At 49.3% G+C, this 19,731-nt stretch overlaps 1 protein-coding gene across 1 annotated transcript; it reads right to left on the bottom strand.

The window, feature by feature from the left end:
• Nucleotides 1-14,663: 14,663 nt before the first annotated feature.
• On the bottom strand, nucleotides 14,664-18,342 carry NFKBIA (NFKB inhibitor alpha). The gene is made up of 6 exons (XM_085061881.1): nucleotides 17,965-18,342; nucleotides 17,532-17,640; nucleotides 16,824-17,034; nucleotides 16,259-16,347; nucleotides 15,883-16,143; nucleotides 14,664-15,398 (listed from the first exon to the last, which is right to left on the bottom strand). Exons 1-6 carry the CDS (start codon nucleotides 18,186-18,188, stop codon nucleotides 15,351-15,353), a joined length of 942 nt encoding a protein of 313 aa, XP_084918007.1. The 5' UTR covers nucleotides 18,189-18,342; the 3' UTR covers nucleotides 14,664-15,350.
• Nucleotides 18,343-19,731: the final 1,389 nt, after the last annotated feature.

Here is a 19,731-nt window from a genome sequence, read left to right as displayed (position 1 = left end):
CCTGCCAGGGGCTTCCCTGCTCGTTTAACTTCTGGCAGCCCCTTCCTGTGGAGCGGTCTCTGGTGGCTGGTAGAGGCTGCCAGCTCCTGTGGCAAGGCTTCTAGGAACAGACCGGCTTATCTCCTCCAAGTTGTTAAATCTAATCGAACAAAACACAAGGCTTCAGTGAGCTGAGAAACCTGCTCTGCACAGGAACTTACGTGATCAAAGAGCCAGCTGTCAGAAGCCAGGAGCTGGCAGCTCCAGGGTGGTAGTGGGCTGGGAGAAAGAGGGAGAGCATTGGGATCGAAACAGCAAAATCATGTCCTGGAAGCTGTGTCTCCTTGTGGGTAACTGTGCAGGCTGGGTGGATGCCCATGTCCAAGCAGTGACATTACACTAGCTGGAGTGTATCCTTCCAAGAGCCATAACTAACCTGATGGATGGTCTGTGGTGTAGGGAGGTGATTTTATTCGGGTGATAGAAAGCTTTGGGGGCAGGGGAATTCCAAGCTTTTCATGTCATTTGAGTTCCAATGGCTGCAAACTTTTGACAACAAAGGAAGTTGTGCCAAAATTAATGACAAGCTATTCCATGCACAGACCTCACTGCTAAATTAGTTGCAATTTTCTGTCCAAACCAGGGCTTGGTCTGTCCCTGGCAAGCAGTCTGCAGGGAAGGACTCCTCTGACCTTTTCCCTGGATGAGATCCACTGAGCACAGACCAGTAACCCTGAGCTGACATTGAGCAACCCCAGCAAAACAGCAGCTGTGTCCAGTCACCTGAGTGTTTGGAAATCCTGGACTCTCAACAGCACAAAGTGCAGCTGATGTGGCCTGGCTGTACTGGGCAGATTGTCCCCTCATGTGCCGGAGATCCCAAGAGTGTAACCTGCCAAGGTTATCACATGCATGCAGCTTCTCTCAGCACAGGAACCTTCTGTCAGCCCAGGAAACCCCAAACAGAAATAGGGCAACCCCTGCCTAGCCCGAGCAGCTAGGATTTCTTCCTAGCAATGCACTGTGTGTGTTTTGCAGCAAACCATGACCCAACTTGCTGGCAACAAGTCACATGCTTTGCCTGGCCGCAGAGCCCAAGCCTTGTGCTCAGATCCAGCTTTCCAGGCAGCCTGCAGAGGCAGGCCCAGCAGCCTGACTGCCTGCCAGCTGTGGGGTGAGGGCTGCAGCTCCTGGGTGCTCTGGCAGGGAGACACGGCTGACCTGCTGGGCAGCCTGCCCCAGAAGATCTCCGTGTTTCATCAGGAAGGGGAAGGCTGAAGCAGTGGGGGAGTGTTAGTGTAGAGTTGAGCTCCAGCTCTTCATCCAAGTGTCCCCTAAGCCTTGCTCAAAGCACATCTAGATTAAAAATGCTGGATTCTTCTAGCAAGATATCTATTCCCCTCCTGAGGGACTGTGCCCATGGGGAATTGTGGTTATGCATTTTCCAGTAGATGGGAGAGGGGCAAAATATTCCAGCTGCTTCCCCCTGCCCTCTGTCCTTCTATGCAGTATGGGTTTCTGCTACCTGTATTACAGTACCTTGGAGTAAGCCTCACTCAGTTATTCTGTTATGGGAAAAGGACAGTCTGCTGTCCTAGACTGTGCTTCTTTCTGTGTGCCTCAGATCAGAGGGACAAAAGCAGAGACCACAGAAATAATTTTCCACGGAACAGATCTGTCATGACCTGTTATCCTGAGTGACCTCCTTTGCCCTGCTGTGCTGGCCAGCCTGATGCTGGGTGTGCACCTCTGGCCGTGGCATTCCCCTTTGCTTGTGTAGGCAGCCCTTGCTTTATGTTCTGGGCTCAGTGGACTCCTGCATGCTGGCAGGCACACAGAAGTGAGGTGACACAACGTTTATCATTGCCATGCTCACACCTTTCCAAGGAGCTGGTCTTTTTTCTGCCAGCACCACAGGAGTCCACTGCCCTTTTGCCTCGGTACACACAGAAAAGGTCTCTGTAAGGAGGAACTGGATTGTCTGGAAAATATCTTGCAATTCATGCTGGCAGCTGGTTCTGGATGTTTGCTCTGTGTGGCTCTGCACTTGATAAGATGTGGTAAACAAATCTCCAAGGAGTAGCTTGAAAGAGGGATGAGCTTTTTCAGTAGATACAGCTAAGTGCAGGAAAGTAGAACACAGCAGGGACCTGAGATGGGAAGGACACAGGAAGACCTGTCACTGCTTTATGTGTTTTACTCTCAGAGCAGCAGTTGTCTTCTGTACTTCCCTTGAGAGAAAGAAAAGGCAAAGATGATTCACGTCCCATTCCCCAGCTCAGCCTTGAAGCAGCATTAGTGTGACTAAGATCCTTGCTGCATCATTTCTTTCTCCATCTGATGCCGAGAAGGTCGTAGCAGGGCAGATTGTGATTAAGTGGAATTTCTCTATGTTGAAAGACATTTGAGATTGGTCCCAGTGATTAATAAAATTACTTGGGGGGCCACAGGAAAATCTGATCCTATACATTTTTTTCTGAAGAGCATGAACCCTTTGAAAGTCCCGAGTGTGAAACCTTAGAGAACAGCATTTGCATGAGGTACGTCTGCCAGCAAAGCTGAGCAAAGGTGAAACCTGTCGTACCACAGGGCCCCTGCCCAGCAAGAATCCTCCTGAATTTCCACATAACTCTGGTTACTGGAGTCCACAGCCTTCTACTTACCTTATTGCACACTGCTGGAGGAAGTCTGCTAATTTATTAGAGCCTAAAGCACGTGAGAGAGGCCTGGTGCATAGACAGCAGCCCAAATCTTGCCTGTCCCAGCAGAAATCAAAGCAGGTATGCTTGCAGCTGCTTTAACACTGTAGCTAATGGTTTTACCAGTTCATGTTCCTCATGGCTTTGCAGAGGAGAGGACAAGTAGCACATATGCTCCAGGCAGCTCTGCAAATACCTATTTAAAGGCAGTCCCTGCCCTGGTGAGTTTGCAGTCCAAAGCTGGGGCAGAGAAGTTGTGGGCCAGAAGCTTGTGTGGGCTGTGACTCCATGTCCTACAGCAATATTTTGTGTCTGCTCGTTTGTGGTGCCCTAAGGTGCACGTGTAGCCTGCCTGGGTGAGGAGCAGCAGAGCTGGAAGGGGTGGCAGTGGCTTTGCCCCAGTCACACACATTATGAACAGCAGAGGTGGAGCCAGACGTGGCCATTGCCTGTCTGTGCCACATTACTCAAAGGTGCTTTTGAAGACAGGTGATGTTTTACTTTCTTGTCCTCAGTGGTGTTAAGGAGCAGACTGAGTCCTCCCATGCTGCAGCACAGATCACTGGCTATCTGTACCTTATGTTTACCCTTTGGGACTTAGAACATTTTTACTGTTAGTATTCTAAGTGGCTAATACCACATACGGTCAGACTCACTGTTGTTATTGCAATTCCTAATTTAAATTACTGTCTGTTTGCTTTTGTAGCAAAAACATCTATTTCCCTCTCCCTCATTCCTTTGGTATTGATCAGCCTGTTGTGTCCTGGCTTCTCAAAGGGAGGTTTTCTCTCAGGACATCTTCAGTCCCAGTTGGCAGATGCTGGAAGCACACAGCTCTCGCAGAGGCCCCTTCTGGGGACTCTCAAAACTGTGCCAGCAGTGTGTCTGGCATTGCACATGAGATCTGTGAGGTGCTGGGTATGGCCAGAGGGCCAGCAGGTTGCCAGTTAGCAAAAGGGTTAGGGCTCTGGGTTTGTGCAGGAGCAAATTCATTAGGTATTTAATTACAGCTCTGCAAGAAATTATTTAGCTATCAGCTGTAAGAGAGAGAGAGACACTGATGCAGCTGCTGCACCACATATAAGAAGACTCATCCTATCTGCACCTTGGTGCAGCTTATGCCACATACACACAGTTCAAACAATTTCCTCTTCCTTCTACACTTCTTGTAAGGCAGTCATGCCTGTCGAGCTCTCATTTTAAGGGCAGATCTTCAGTGCATATTTCATTGCTGTCTGAGTGGAAAAAGACAGGAGTGAAAAAAACCCAACTGGTTGATGGGATAAAGGTACTTAACTTTGCAGCCAGCGGAGCAGTCAGTTATTGCGGCAAAATCCATGTCAGTCATAAGTCACAATCATATATTTCAGGGACCACAGGGCAAAGCGGGCTCCCTGCTGAATCTTTGATGCCTTGAAGATATTTGCATGTATCACCACTGCTTCTTTTTCTAACCTCTGTTTCATTAAAAAAAAAAAGTTAAAATGAAATTCCATGCAAAGCAGCTCTATCACTGCACCAGCTTGCACTTTCCTTTCTGAAGAGCACTTGGAGGCTCAGTTCAGGGGAGGTGTGCTGCTCCATTCACCGGAGGTTAAAAGCACAAGGAGCTTCTCTGCTTTAATCCTTTAAAGGGGTTTTGCAGTGCTTGCTCTCATTTTGACACTTCTTGCCTCTGAATGTCATGACTGTTTACATCCACTGTAGGTGCATGTGTGAACTCTGGATTTCCACACTCCAGTGACAGACTGATGAGGCTGAGTTGGACTATACTCTGCACATTTCACTGATCTCACACATCTTGTCTTTGACTTCCTGCTGTGGTTTACTAAGGCTCCTTTACACCTAACGGAATAGGGCTTGGATTGCCAGGCACTGGAGGGACATCTCCTGCCCTGACCATGGGCTTTGATGTCAGGAGCACTTGTACCCAATGGCTGGTCCCGTATGAGGACTCAGCTGCCACCAGGAGGAAACAGCAACTGCTTTGCATGTGTCACAGCACTGCTCTTTGGGCTAAATAGTGATTGAAATGTGATAAAAGAGTCTGTCCTGCCATTAGGGCATACTTGCTTTTTAGCTCACCCTGAAAAGACCCCGTTTGTGGTGGTTTGCAGCAGCGTGAGTCCATCTTCACCTCTGGCTGGGCCCGGGTCAGACCCAGCCTGGGTTAAAAGCTCTCCATCTCCCTGCAGCACCAGCAGGCAGGCATGTGGGAAGGAGGGCACACTGAGAGGCAGGACCATGTGTGCCACTGCCGGCACCTTGCCCAGCAGCAGCATCCTCACTGATTTCTGCGCACCTCAGCTCGGGCCGGGGGCCAGCCACGGCCTGAAGGGAGGCTGCTCCCAAGTTATTTCCTTGATGTACTCAGAGACAGGGCTCAGAACCCCTGGGGATTGGAGATGAAGATGAGATTTCATGTGCCATTTAGCAAAATTATTACATAAGTCTACACAGACCTGCCTTTATCCTGTGCTTACAAGGAACATGCAATTTCTACTGACAGCATTCAAGGGCCCAGCTGTAAAGTCAGTGAAGCAGAATAGCTGGAGACATTACATTTTTCTTATGGTGATGTTGAGAAGCCATCTGTGGTGGTGTTTCATGATGAATGTGCTTATAACACCAGGGACTTGCCTCCAGGAAGAGGACACTGAGCTGAGTTTGCTTTGTTGCTGAATGAAAGCATCTGCATGGGAAATACCTAACACTCCCAGGGTGATGCACACTGGCATCACACCGTGCGTTGAATCAGTCTCCAGGTATGTTCTAAGTCATGGGCAAAATGTCCTGTGGCAGTACACTGTTTGGTGTCAGAATCAGTATCAGTTTACCATCCAAAACTGTACACTTGACGCAGATTGCTTTGCAGCCCCAAAACCTTCAGAATAAAAGGGTCCTTGGGATCAATTTTGAAAATATCACCTCTCATGAGATGAGTTTTCATCCTGGTATATTTAGAGCAGCTGAAATGTGGAGTCAATGCATAGAAGGAATAGGATGTGTTTGTGTGAAGAGGGCTGGATGCTGTGAGGGCGAGAGAAAGCAGAGCCAAGCAGACCTGATGGAAGGCTGCTGGCTGTAAGGCTAAATGAAGACTTCCCCCTATGCAAGCATGAAGAGTTTAATAGCTATTATATAGATGGTAATTGGATGCAAATCAGAGGGTTGGCTTTCCAGAGATGGCATGGTAAGCCCCAGGATGGAGGTATGCCCAGTTCACATGACTCAGGAAAAGAGTGGGAGAGGAAATCCTGCTGTGTTGCAATCACAAAAGCTTAGGAGAAAACATTTTTCAGGTGAGTGAGAAAATAAACATCTGAAGTTTCCAATGAGTAAGAAAAAACTGAAATAAATACTTGTATTGTGAGTCTAAAGAAGTAATCTGTTTCACTTGGGAAGTCCTCAATATGGTTTTGGTCATAACTATTTTGTTTAAAATTCATTGTTTCTAACTGAGACAAAGTAGAGCAAAACATCTGAGAGGAGAAAAAGTTCCAGCAAAACCTTAACATGAGGAGAGCAGACTTCAGGCTGCTCAGGGAATTAACAAGTAAAGTCCCCTGGGAAAATGGTTTTGCAGGTGCTGGCCACTTTTTAAACAGCACCTCCTAAGGGCACAGGAACAGGCAATTCCTAAATGTCTGAAGTTAAGGAGGGAAGGCAGAAGGCCAGCTTGGCCTTGAAACAGGAATCTTTTTTTGGAAATAAGGAAAAATATGAAGGTGTATGCCCTGTGGAAGCAAGATCAGGCAATATGGGAAGAATACAGACATGCTGTTTGCCACTGAAGGGAGAAAATTTGTGCAGCCAAAGCTCAGCTGGAGTTGAAGCCAGAACAGTGGGGGACAATTAAAATCTTTCAAATATGTTAGTGGCAAAAGGCAGTGTAGAGATAGCATCAGCCCATTACAGGATGAGGATGGCCACCTCACAAACAGGGACAGGGACATGGCAGAGGTGTGTAATGCATTCTTTGCCTCTGTCTTCAACACAGATGATGGACCAAGGGGGTCTCAGTGCCCTGAGCTGGAGGATCCTGACTGTAAGAATGATCAACCCCCAGTCAACCCTGAAACTGTGTGGGGTCTGCTGCTCCAGCTGGATTCATACAAATTTATGGGGCTGGATGGCATTCATCCAAGAATCCTCAAAGAGCTGGCTGATGTCATCATAAAATCTCTCTTGATGATTTTTTGTGTGGCCTTGGGAACCTGGAGAGGCCTCAGCTGACTGGAAGTTGGTGAACATTGTATCGATTTTGAAGGGCAAGAAGGAAGACCCTGTCAACAAGAGGCCTGTCTGTCTCACCTCAGTGCATGGCAAAGTTATGGAGAAAATTATTCTGGGAGCCATTGAAAAACACCTGAAGGACAATGCAGCCATTTGTCACAGCCAGCACAGCTTCATGAAAATTTTGCTTATCAAATCTGATTTCTTTTCATGACCAGGTAACCCACCTTGTTGACCAGGGGAAGCTGGTTGATGTAATCCTTCTGGATTTCAGTAAAGCTGTCAATACTGTCTCTCACAGGATCCCTCTGGACAAAATGTCCAGCAAACAGCAGGATAAACACATCATGTGATGGGTGAGCAACTGGCCCATGGGTTGGGCACAAAGGGCTGTAGTGAATGGGGTGACATCAGACTGGTGACTGTCACTGGTGGGGTTCAACAGAGCTCCATCCTTGGCCCTGTGCTCTTTATAAGCTACTTGGACTCAGGACTGGAAGGGATACTGAGCAAGTTCACAGATCATCCAAAACTGGGAGGAGCTGTTGAACTCCCTCGAAGGCAGGGAGGCCCTGCAGAGACACCTTGACAAATTAGAGGTCTGGGCAATCACCAACCATGTGAAGTTCAACAAGGGAAAGTGCTGAATTCTGAACTTGGGATGGGGCAACCCTGGATGTACAGACAGACTGGGGAATGAGATTCTGGAAAGCAGTGCCATGGAAAGGACCTGTGGGTCCTGGCTGATGAAAAGCTGGATATGAGTCAGCAGTGTCCTGGCAGCTAGGAGGGCTAAGCATGTCCTGGGGTGCATCAGGCACAGCATTGCCAGCTGGGAAAGGGAGGGGATTGTCCTGCTGTACTCTGCTCTGCTCTGGAGTGGCCTCACCTCAAGTGCTGGGGGCAGTTTTGGGTGCCACAACATAAAAAAGACATTAAGCTGTTAGAGAGTGCCCAAAGAAGGGCCACAAGGATGGTGAAGGGCCTGGAGGGGAAGCTGTAAGGGGAGCGGCTCATGAGGGAAAGAGGAGGGGCGGGCACTGATCTCTTCTCTGTGGTGAGCAGGGACAGGACTTGAGGGAATGGCCTGAAGTTGTACTGGGGAGGTTTAGGTTGGATATTAGAAAAAGGCTCTTCACCTAGAGGGTGGTTGAGCACTGGAAAAGGTTCCCCAGGGAAGTGGTCACAGCACCAAGCCTGACTCAGTTCAAGAAGTGTTTGGACAAGACTCTCAGGCACTGTTGGTGTGACTATTGGGGTGGTCCTGTGCAGGGCCAGGAGTTGACTCAATGGCCCTTGTGGGTCCCTTCCAACTCAGCATATTCCGTGATACTGTGATTTCCTTTGCAAAACAGAAAAAAAATAGGCTATTTTCAATCATTCAGTTTGTTCTTAAATTTGAAGCAGATATCACACATCTCCAATATTTGGAGATACTGGCGCTCATTCCCAGGATGCTGTAGTGCATCTGTGCTCACATTTTCTACACATATACACATGCCTTTGGAAGAAATGTCTGTGGTCCTACTTGTGGCAGGGAGCTGCCATGTACTCTAATGAGATGCTCTAATTTTGTACAGTGCATAAATGCAGCTCTGTTCTCAGCCTTCTGCCCCTCAGTAAAGCTGTTTTTAGGGAGAGGCTTCCCAGAGCACCATGCCTAGGAAGGCTTCCTTGGTCATGGTGCCACGTGCCTGGAACTGCTCATGGAAGGCAGCCAACTGCCAAATAGCCTACATGGTTTCCCTTTTCTGATTTGCTTGGACTTCTCTGAAAAAGGAAACAGAATTATCGGTTCCTTACTTCACGAGTCCCTCAGATACAGGAGTTTCTCATGGAGGGAAGTGGGTGATCAGATCACCTTGGCAGTCCAGCTGTGTGGAGAAGAGAAACTGGTCTTTTGTGTCATCACTCAGGGAGGGAAGGCAGATGTCCTGGAGTCCTGCCCTTCCCTGGACCTGCTCACTTCCCTTCCTCTGGGACAGAGTCAGAGGAGAGGATGCTGTGGGGAAACCTTAAGCATTTCTGCATGAAAAGTGCTATGGCTGGGCTGTGAAGGGGTTGAGACCACATCAGCAGTGGACCTTATCTGCTGTTGCTGGTGGTGTCCCACCTAGCTTTTGTGTGGTACTGCTGCTTTCTTGCCATTCCAGTTGCTGAACATGCCCTAGTTCTGTTTGATGGCCTGTTTGAACCTGGCTGACTGCAGCCAAGCCTGCCAGCCTCCCACACAGCTCTGAGGCTAACCCTCCTCATTATTGCAGTCTCCACAAGTCTGAGTGCTGTCCTGCAAGGGTGATTATCAAGGCAGGAGCCAGGGCACTTTGAGAGCTATCCCCTGCCACGGTGGGGTAGTCCAGCAGCTTGGCACCAGGTGTTTCAGCTTGCTGCTGCCAGGGGACAAGGCTGCACAGGCAGGAGCACGAAGAGGTCTGGAAGGACAGACAGAAGATGTTGGTTGTTTTACTAATTTTTTTTTACTCTAGCAGCCTTGTTTGTACACTTTTAGAGAGGAGGTGGAGATCAAGTGTGCTCAAGGGTGAGTAGGGGGTTTGAATTCCCCGCCTTGAGAGTGTTTTCCCCAACCTATGCTTGGCACAGCCTGGGGTAAGCAGCCTCCGTGAAGCTTGGGGGAGTGCTTGTTTGTTTGTTTGCTAGGGCAAAACGTCTCAGAGAAGCTGCTGCCAGGAGTCAGCTCTACGTTTTTGGAAGAAATCCAGAAACATCAGCCTTGACGCATGCTGGAATGGAAACCCATCCACTCAGAAGAAATGGAAAGAAAAGGGTGGTTTCATTGTGTGTGCTTCAGAGGCTGGGCAGCCATCCTTCCTGACTTTCAGTCCTCTTCAGCTCAGTACGCATGCAGAGCTTTGACTGAGGCGTGGCGTGTCCTTTTCCCATGCACAGAGGAAAAACACCGCACGGGTCCTCCCACACTGCAGGAGCAAACACCAGGTCCGGCTCTCTTTTCCCACTGCTCCCTGCTCCTGGGGGGGATGCCTCTCACTTGACCCCTGGGCACTCCCCAGGGAGAACAAAGCATTGCTGAAGCACTCAGAGTCTTCTGTAGGGCCTTGGGAAACTCTCTCCTTCAAGCTACTGAAATCCAGGAGTAATAATTAACCAGCTAAGTGTTGCACTCTAATTGTAGCTGTGTGCCCTTCAAGGGGTGCATGCATGTGAAAAATATTTGTGTTTCAAGGCTCCTTCTTGAACCATACGTTTTCTCACGCTGTGCTTTCAGCTGGAGAGGTGAAAAGCTCCCCCTGAAAGATGCACAGGAAAATTAATCTGAGCTAGCTAAAACTGTGAATGGGAAAAGGATTTAAATTAAAGGGGTGCAGGCTTGTTCCTTCAGAGCAAGGAAGCTCCTGGGGCTGGTGGTGGGTAGGCAGGAGGCTGTACTGCAGCTGGAGAGGCAGTGGAGGCAGTGCCATGGTTCATGGCCGCTGTAACAGGGTGAAACTGCAGAGAGGAGTGAGCGGGGAAAATCCCACCTCTCTTCTGACGGGACTGGAAAGTCCTGTTTGGAAAATTGGATGAGCAGACAGTCCTGGGAAAATCTGAGTGCTGGATCATGGCAAGGGCAGGCAGTCAAACCTCCAGGGTATTGGGGGAATTTCTGTTTCAAGCTCTCTGGACTTCTTGCATTATGGCCTGATAAATGTGTCAGTATTTAAAGGGAATCTTTTGTTCCTGTTAATGTTTCAGAGAAGTGACAAGGAGGTGAGAGATGCCAGAGCTGTGACAGGCATTTGCTGGAGAGGGAGAAGCTGTGCAGCAACAGCCCGGGCTGCATATGGGACAGGACTTTCCTGCTCCCTCATCCCTTGGGATGCTGTGCAGTTCTCACTCTTCAGCAAAGAGCTGGTGCTGGGAGCACAGCAATGCTGGAAAAAGCCCTTTCTCCACCCCCTTGAAGGGAGGATAGCCATTCCTCCAGGGAGAGACTCTTCCCTGTCACTCTTGCACTCGTGTTTTGCAATTCTTATTTCTAGGAACAACCAGATGCTTAATTATTTTCACAGCTCAGCTTCCACAGAAAAACAATCTGTGCTGCGCCTCTGCCTGGCCCAGAGTCCATCATCGAAGATTTCCCATTAAAACTAGTCACAAACTATTCTTGTCCTCCCCCTTGGAGATCACGGTGTCTTTCCTTGGTTTTTTTTCTGCTTTCACCTTTTCCTTTACTCACTCAGCCATCTTGCTCATCCAAATCTGAACTGAAGCTGTGGGGCAAAGTCAGCAGTAGCGAGGCTGCCACTCTTGGGGATAGATTAAGGGTCCTGGTGGCCTCACTGCCTTCTGGTGCATCAAGTCGTGCAGGGGCAGGCAGGTAGATGTGTCCAGCAGCTGCATGCAGGACACATGGTTGGTCTGTTGGCTCCTGCCTTGACCTGTAGTTCTTTGTGTGTAAAATGCTAAGCAGTCAGTAGGGACCCCTTCCTAATGTCAAAAGGATGAAGGAGGAGGAGGAAGACAGTAAGGTTAAGGCTCTAAGTTAGACCTCTCTCTGTTAGGTGGCAGAGACACCCACACCTGTGTGTCAACCAGTTCACACAGCCCAGGCTGTGTGCAAGGAGCGTGCTACACCATAACCCAAGAGTGGCACAATGAGCAGGTGGGGAGGATGGTGAAAGGTGTCTGCTCAGGACTGCAGAGATCAGGCTGTCTCTGGAGCCAGTGGGAGCACAAAGCCATCCTGTGCATGTCCCTAGGCGAAGGGTTGCCTTTTGCCCTTGATTTTTACACTTTCCAAAGCTGCAGGGAATGGAAGAGAAGGGTTCTGAATTACTGGAGGAAAAATCACACCTTGGGCTCAGCTGTGCAACATCTCCAACCTGGCAGTCTGTATTTTATCTGTTCTTGAGAAGTCCAGAGCTGATGCTGAGAAATGGCGTCTTAATTGTGGTTGGGGTGAGAAAGGCTACAGTGAGCTGGAATGTAAGGAGGGTGTGGGAGGAAATGAAAAGTTTTGTTCTTTGTGTGCAATATAAGGAAGTATGGGAATATCCCTTGGGGATTATGGAAGAAATTTACAAGAATGGGCAGCAGGGAAAGGCTGAAAAAAATGTAACCTCATGCTGTGTAATGTAATGACGGGTGAATGAGCTGGTGTTGCAGGTGAAGAGGGAGGGGGGACGTGGAAAGGGAGGAAGGGAGAAAAGAACAGGCAGAGGCCGATACAAGTGCCAAGGGCAATAAACGCAGAGGACACAGGCCTGGCAGGGGCTGAGGAAAGTGAGGAGGTTAATGGAGAGAGGGCCAGTTAGGAAACAAAATCTGAACTTCACAGGAACTCGATATGCAGCAGCATGGCTGCTCTTGAAGCTTGCAGAACCACACAGGGCAAGTGGCAGAAGTGCTGGGACAGAATTTTGAACCCTGGAACAGTGTGGGTAGGCACAGACAGTAAGTAGAAGCAAGAACAAGCTAGTATGCTCTGCAAATAGCCATGCTGTCTGAATAAGGAAAAGGTGGTGCTAGAAGAACAAATGCATAAGGTGTTCTTGCACGGTGTCCTACAAATGGGACCATGCAACCTATCTGCCAAAGTGCCAAGAAGACAGCATGAAGACAGGTCATCACCAAAACCACTCTCGGAAGATCTTTCTAAAGACATAGGTGTGGAAAGGGCAGAGCCGGGGTGGATGTGCAGCAGTTAAGGACTCATGTTCAAAACTGGGGGTGCCAGGGGATGTCCCACAGTGGATTATCTTCCTATATCATCACGTGAACAGGCAAAGCTCTCCCATGAGTAATCCTGCATTAGCAACGCACAAATACACAACATGTCCCAACCTATTTTGCTAACAAACACATATTCTCACATTAATCTCTGTCCTACTTGCTTTACCCTGGTTCCTCTGCATATGTTATGTGGTTACTTTTGCATGACGGGTGGAGGCAAACAGTAGCAAAACCAGCATGTGGTATTTGGGCAATGATTTGTTTAGCTGCAAAACTTCCTCGTGTTGGAGAACGTTTGCCTAATTTAAGTCATTGCAGAATGCTTGTAAGATTATAGCAGTGCCTTTGTAGATACTGTTTGTCTAAATACTGCAATGGGCAGCAGAGAAAGTACCACTGCCTCTGCAACTACTCGGCCAGCCTGGTACTACTGATAACTGCATTTTTCTCCATCCCTCTGGCCTTCTAATGAGAAATATTTGCATTCAGATGGTATCTGTTTAAATATTTGCATACCTGGTCCAGCCGTGTACCCAAGGACTTTCAGAGCACTGATAGCTATAGTTGGTGAATGCCTCTGGAGGGAGGGCCTCGTCAGCATGTTCAGCTCCTGTTTTGCAAGGGGAAGCTGAAATGTAGCAAGTGGAACACTGCCATTTCTATTTCCAGCTGTGGAATCACTTGGGATTCTTTGCTGGTGAGAAACCTGCAGCAGCAAGTGAACCAACTCCCACAGTCACTACTCTCAGCTCAGATTTAGTGGTTGGTCAGAGTGCAGGGTGAGTTCCCAACAAGAACAAGGTTTTGGCAGATTCTTATCCTGCCCCACACCTGGAAAATGCAGGTTTGCAATGCAGATGTGGCCAGGTCTGCCAGAAGAAAGTTTCAGTGCATATACCTGGGTTATGTGCATGCAATGAGAGTGGAAAGGAAATAAAAATGACTCAGGATGACAATTTTATATAATTCTTTCCACTATGGTCTTTGGCTCCCATGCAAATTAGGAAGCACACAGCCAGCTGTGGTGCTCTTCCTCATCCCAGAGAGTGCTCCTTAGAGCAGATCATGTGTCAGGAACCCTTCAGGAAGAGCAGGGCAGAAAAAGGAATGGGTGTCCCTGAGCAACCTGGGGCCAGGACGTTCTCAAATAGCCTGAGCTGGGCCAGGTGCCAGCAGCACAGAATTCCCCTGGCCAACTCTTGGCAGAGCTCCATCCTGCGTCAGCAGCTCTGCTGCTCCCCACGCCATCCAGGGTGCACAGCATGAACACCCTTTACACACCCCATCCTCTACATGGACGCACAATGGACTCAAATATCTCTGGCTGGAAGTAGTGCTGCACTGTGATACTCTGCCAGCAGATAATAAAGTGGAGGAGAGGACATGGGACAAGTGATTCTTGCCTGAATGCAGGAGAATTGAGGAATAACTGAAGCGGTAAAAGCCACATCCTTCACTGCTAGGAACTGGACAAGAGCTGTAGCTCCTGCAGTGGTGGGGATGCCCCCTGCCTGAATTTCAGGGGTGCAAGGCAGCAACACGTGTTCCCAGGACATGTTCCTTCTTCCCACGGAAATCCCCTTTGGAAATTCCTAAGGTGTGAAACTGAAGCTGGGCCAGGTGATAAACACGAGGTGAGCAGACACGGGGCTGTGCTGCAAACCTCCAGCCTCCCCCAGCAGGAGCTGTGAAGTACTGGAGCTGGAACAAATGGTGCCATGAGGGCAAGTGGGTGGGTGCTGCCAAAAACAGCCTAAAAACCCCTCTCTAGTGGGCTGGCAGCCTGGTGCGGGGAGAGGGGGAATCCCAGCCCCACAATCCGCCTGCTGCAGCGGGTGCAGGAAACAACACTTACGTCTGCTTCCAAAATTAGCTGCAGCAGGAAGGCTGAGCTGCAAGCTGCTTAGATGTCTTATCACTGCTGAGGTGAATCACCTAAAACCCCTGAGACTGTGACCCCATTAGGCTACTAGGTGTTACATGTTTCTTAAAAAGCAAACCAGGTGGATTCCCACGATCTCAGGGAGGTGGGCAATGAACCATTTCAGAATAGGCATAGCAATTTGACTTTTTTTAATAAATACATATCTCACACGTACCAAAATAATTATAAACAAAGAATGTACAGTATTTACACAATATACAATTGCTAAAAAGTGTAGCAATTATGACACACATGGTGTGAAACACACTTTTCCAATGCCCACAGTTAACATTATTGCTACTTTCTCCTAAGAACCAAGAGGTCACCAGTCCCTTGGTCTGGCTCCTCCACCTGGGACACTCCACCGAGAGCAGCTGAGGTCAGTCAGTAAGGACAGGGACTGCCCAATGCAAATTAGCACAGAGTCTCTGAGAAGGGGTGTTGGCAGGAGTCCACCTTGCCATGAAAGGATGTGTTCCCTGTAGTACTCTTAATGCCACAAGAAAGCTCCCTGTAACGAGCAGGTTGGATGTGTAGTCTGTTACCTTCGCACGGTTGAGAAGATTGGCTATGTGGCTCCTTATCAGGCAATATGAATAACCACAGATTTATACTGATGTTACACATCCCACTCCTGTATTTAAACGTAAAGCAGATCCTGGAACTGTCCTGTTACAAGTATGTGCTCCTTCTCCTTGCTGGGCAGTGGAGTATTTCCCTCCTCTTTTTTTCTCTCCACGTTGCGACTTTCTTTTTAAATGAAGGAAGTCCTTTTTCTATACATATGTATGCAGTCACTTTTTTTCACAGAAAGCTCTGCTTTAAAAAGCTAGCTGTCGTCCTCCAATAAGGCAGTCATCATATATAAGCTACAAGAAAAAAACCCAAAAAGCTGTTAATGCAAAAATCTTGCTTAAAGTATCATATCTACTCTGGGATAACAGCCAAATTCTGCATGCCCAGACTTCAGCAGTTTATAAAATTTCTACACCAAACTGGTTACATATGCTGTTTAATGCAGGACTCAGAATGTTAGAAAAACAAATGTTAGGGAGGAGAAAGCCACCCACTAACTTGAATTTTATCTCATGAGGTTGTGTGTCACCTACAGAACAGTGTTCAGAAAACCACGTCACATGAAGTTAACCTCCATTCCTTCATGTTATGTTCTACATTTTATTGTTACTCTATTTATGTGCGTGCCCCATCTGCCATTTTGCTGGTTGTTGATAGCATAATCTTTTGTATAACTATCTGTTACACTGGGGCATGCTATCAAGAGCGACACCTAAAAAAACCCTGCACAAGATAGGATTTTCCCCTTCTCTTGAAAAGGTGAAAACATCTACTTACTTCATCCTCTGTGAATTCAGGCTCCGATTCACTGCTCTCTTCATCCTCACTTTCTGGCAACATCTGCAGGTCAGCTGTGGTCAGCTGCTTCAGCTGTTCCTGTATGCTTGAGTTGTCTCTTCCCCATGTGAGCTGATAGGGGGAATATCCCTGATAGGTCACTTTGTTCACGTCTGCCCCATGTTTCACCAAAAGCGACACTAGGTCTGAGTTCTGCAGATCGACTGCCAAATGTAGTGCTGTTCTGCCATTGCATGGCTCCTGTGTGAAAACAGCATAAGGTTTAGCATGTTAGGAAAGGCAGAGACACATGGAGCTGTTGATTCTTCAGACTACAGAGCTCCACTCAGCTAAATTCATAGCACACGTTACATACCTGTGCATTTACATCTGCTCCCAAGGACAGCAGATACTCGACAATAGCCAGGTATCCTTGAATAGATGCCAAATGAAGACATGTGTGTCCTGAAAAACACAAAACAAAAGGAAAACTTGAGTAAGTCTAACTCAATGCCTCATTACTTAAAAGTCAAGATGATATCTAACTTTGCAATTCATCCATAGCAAAAAGGTGTTTTCCAGAAGAGCTTCCCAGCTTCCTGTGAGTATGAACAGGGATGGCTTTTGGAAAGATTTCCTGGAGGCTTTATTCCAGTGTTTGAGTAGAACTTATTGAAACCAAAAAAAGGAGGAGCATGGCAAAGGTACTCACTAAAAATGCAAAATTCAAAGCCACAAGAGACTATAATCAACAACAAGAAGGCCTACAAGACAGTGGCCTTTTAAAGAAGTCAGAAGTGCTGTATGCTTTGGGCTCCTCAGCCCTCAAATGGGTGTAATAATCCTTCTCCACCTCTCCACAGATCTTTCAGATCTACAGGAGACCAACCCTACCCTCAGTGCAGCACACCAAGATGGACTGTTGAGGAGTGTGCCCGTACCGTTGTAGTTGGTTGCCTGCAGCACAGCAAGGAGGTGGTGTGGCTGGCAGTACTGTGTGAGCACGCTGACGCTCCTGAGGGAGCCCTGCTGGCAGGCAATGTGCAGGGGGGTGTTTCCTCGGAAGTCCCTGATTTCCAGGTCACATCCAGCCTTCAGAAGATGCTCAGCAATTTCAGGTTGATCAGTTATCACTGCCAGGTGAAGAGGAGTCTGCAAGTGTAAGAGCAAAAGCAGAATGTAAGTTACACCATGAACTTGGCAGCAACATCTGGACAAGCAGACCTCTCAATCATTTGGTGATTTGTCACCAAATAAAAGCACTCCCCATAAACTCAGTTCTTCGTGCTCCCCAAGTTGTTGTATAGCTGCCCATTCATCTGGAAGTGATGAACTTAGGGCTCTCTGGATAAACCAACAGCCAGTTGGTATGAAGGGTATCATTAACATCTCTGTAAAGAGGGATGCAATCCATTGCATCATATTTGAAAAATGTGGGCGTTCAATGCCACTCTCTCAGGGGAGAGGAAGCATGGTACAACACCGGCTGGAGCCAGCTAGGGACTTTCCAGAATGTAGGCTTTGTTTCAATTGATTCCATCAATTAAAACAAAAAAATTTAAAAGGACTTTTTTGGGGGAATTCCCCAGAAGGATTGTGTGGGTGTGGCAGGGGCTGATCCGGATTTCGGGCTGTCGAGGTGAAAGTACCTGGCTGAGGTTGTTCTGGAAGTTCAGGAAAGCCCGGTCACCGGCTGCCTGCTGGATCACCTCCAGGCTCAGGGCTTTTTCCTCGTGAATGATGGCCAAGTGGAGAAAACTGCAGGGGGGAAAGAAGGAGTAATGCAGCGACCCGCGTTAACCCCCGCCGCAGGTTCAGCCCCGGGCCGGCGGGCAGGCCCGGCCGGGTCACGCGCGGGTGTCGCAAGCCGGGGCTTTCGGCGCGGCCGGGGCTTTCCGCGGCTTTCCGCGGAGCCGCCTCTTCCTGGCGCCGCTCCAGGGACTTTCCGCACCCCCTCCCTTCCCTCCCGGCGCGGCCCAGCCCCGCGCCGCCCCGCCGGCAGCACATCCTGTCCCGGACCGGCCGTGCCGAGTTCCCCACCGTGTCCGAGCCACCCGCGCCCCGCTTTCGACCCCCACTTACGTGTCCCCGTCCTCCGTCAGCTGCTGCGCCCAGGCGGGCGGCTCGCGGGGCTGCAGCCGTATGTCCTCCAGCTCCTTCACCAGCTGCCGGTACTCCTCCTCCTTCATGGAGTCCAGGCCGCTGTCGTGGCGGTCGTCGAGCGGGAAGGCGGCCTGCCGCTCCTTCTTGGGGTGCTCGTAGGCATCCATGGCGGGCGGCTCGGCGGCGCGGCGGGCGCTGATCATGGCGGCGGAGCTGCGGGCGCTGCGAGTGAGCGGCGGCGGCGGCGGCGCCTCGCATATACAGCGCGGCCGGGGGATTTCTGCGGGGGAGGAGCCGCCGAGGACGGGAATTTCCAGCCACTCAAAGCCCGACCGACGGGTCTGGTCCTGCTGGGCGCCGCCGGCGCTGGCAGGGAGGGCGGAGCTGCTCGGGCCGCCCAGAAGGGGCGTCGGAGGGGAGGGAAGAGGTCGGGCCGAGAGGGAACTTGGCGTTTTTCCAGGGGGGAAGTACTCGCCTCTCCGGCGTCCCCGTCGGTACTTCCCTGCCGCGCCCCGGGGGGATTTCCCTGCCCTGCCCTGCCCGATCCCGAGGCTCCCGGTGCCTGTTCCCCGGCGGGGGTCCCCCTGCACTTCGGGGTGGTCGCGCGCTGCGGAGCCCCTTGAAGGCCGAGGAGTGCCTCAGTGCTGGGCGCTGCTGGCCCTGCTCGCACCCTGCATCCCCTCACATTTCCTAGGAGGGGCTGCTGCATCATCGAATAATTTGTGTTGGAAGGGTCCTGTAAAGAAGACTTTTCCCTCTCTTGCGACTATTGCTGGCCTCACTGTCTGCGCTTCCCCCCCCCCCCCCTTTGTTATTTTCCCATGGGATTGCATTACTTTGAACAAGAACTTAGGAGGAAATAAAGGCCAATGTAGTCCAACCCCTCTGCCATGGGCAGGGACATCTTCAACTAGATCAGAGCCTCATCCCACCTGACCTTTAATTTTTCCAGGGATGGGGCATCCACCACCTCCATGGGCAATCTCTTAACAGTGTTTTCACTATCCTCATTATAAAAAGACTTCTTCCTTATATCTAATCTAAATTGACCTTCCTTCTATTTACAGCCTTTACCCCTTGTCCTATGGCAGCAGACCTGAATGAAAAGCCTGTTCCCATCTTTTTTTTATAAGCTCCCTTCATGCACTGCAGGGCCACAGTATGGTCTTTCTGGGTGTCTCTGGTCAGAAGGCCAGGCCATAAGGATTTTAACACTCTTTGAAGCTCCATCTCAAGTTGCAGTGTAGCACGACACCTCTTTCTTCCACAGTCTGCACAATGATAGATCCCTGAGCCTGTGAAGATCATTTTGAGGTCTGATGAAAGGGATCACCTTCGGAGTCATTTACCTGCACTTGTCTAATGACCAAGAACAAGCTTTGTAGCAAGACCAGGGCAGTGAAGCTGTGCTAAAATGCCAGGGAATCAAATGCCACCAGAGCAATGCTGAGGCTGCTACTGCATCAGTACACTGCATCTGCCCTGCTTGGTGGGGGTGTTGCTTCTTGGAGAGATTCGAATACTATTGCACATGATGGATGTTACACTGCCACAGCACCTGCAGGTGTTGCCTCAGCATTTAGAGGATTTCACATCTCTGTTGTGTAAATTTTCACTGTTTCCATGCTGTGTGATCAGTACTGTGAGAATTCTGAGCCACTCCAGTAGATCCAGTTCTCGTCCAGGACTAGACAAGCCTCTTTCAAAGGGTATAGATCTGTTACAGAACAAGCCTTTTAAAGAAGA

This window comes from Lichenostomus cassidix, chromosome 5 (genome assembly GCF_008360975.1).
Source record: "Lichenostomus cassidix isolate B80296 chromosome 5, HeHo_3.0, whole genome shotgun sequence".
In the NCBI taxonomy this organism is placed as follows: domain Eukaryota; kingdom Metazoa; phylum Chordata; class Aves; order Passeriformes; family Meliphagidae; genus Lichenostomus; species Lichenostomus cassidix.
This window is presented reverse-complemented; position numbering and strand designations above follow the sequence as displayed.

Excerpts from the sequence above, each read along its gene's own strand:
- NFKBIA (XM_085061881.1), bottom strand. The coding sequence starts at position 18,188 with ATGATCAGCGCCCGCCGCGCCGCCGAGCCGCCCGCCATGGATGCCTAC. Across the intron at positions 17,035-17,531 it reads TCCAGAACAACCTCAGCCAG|ACTCCTCTTCACCTGGCAGT; the intron begins GTACTTTCACCT and ends TTACACTTGCAG. Across the intron at positions 15,399-15,882 it reads CTGAATTCACAGAGGATGAA|CTTATATATGATGACTGCCT; the intron begins GTAAGTAGATGT and ends TTTTTCTTGTAG.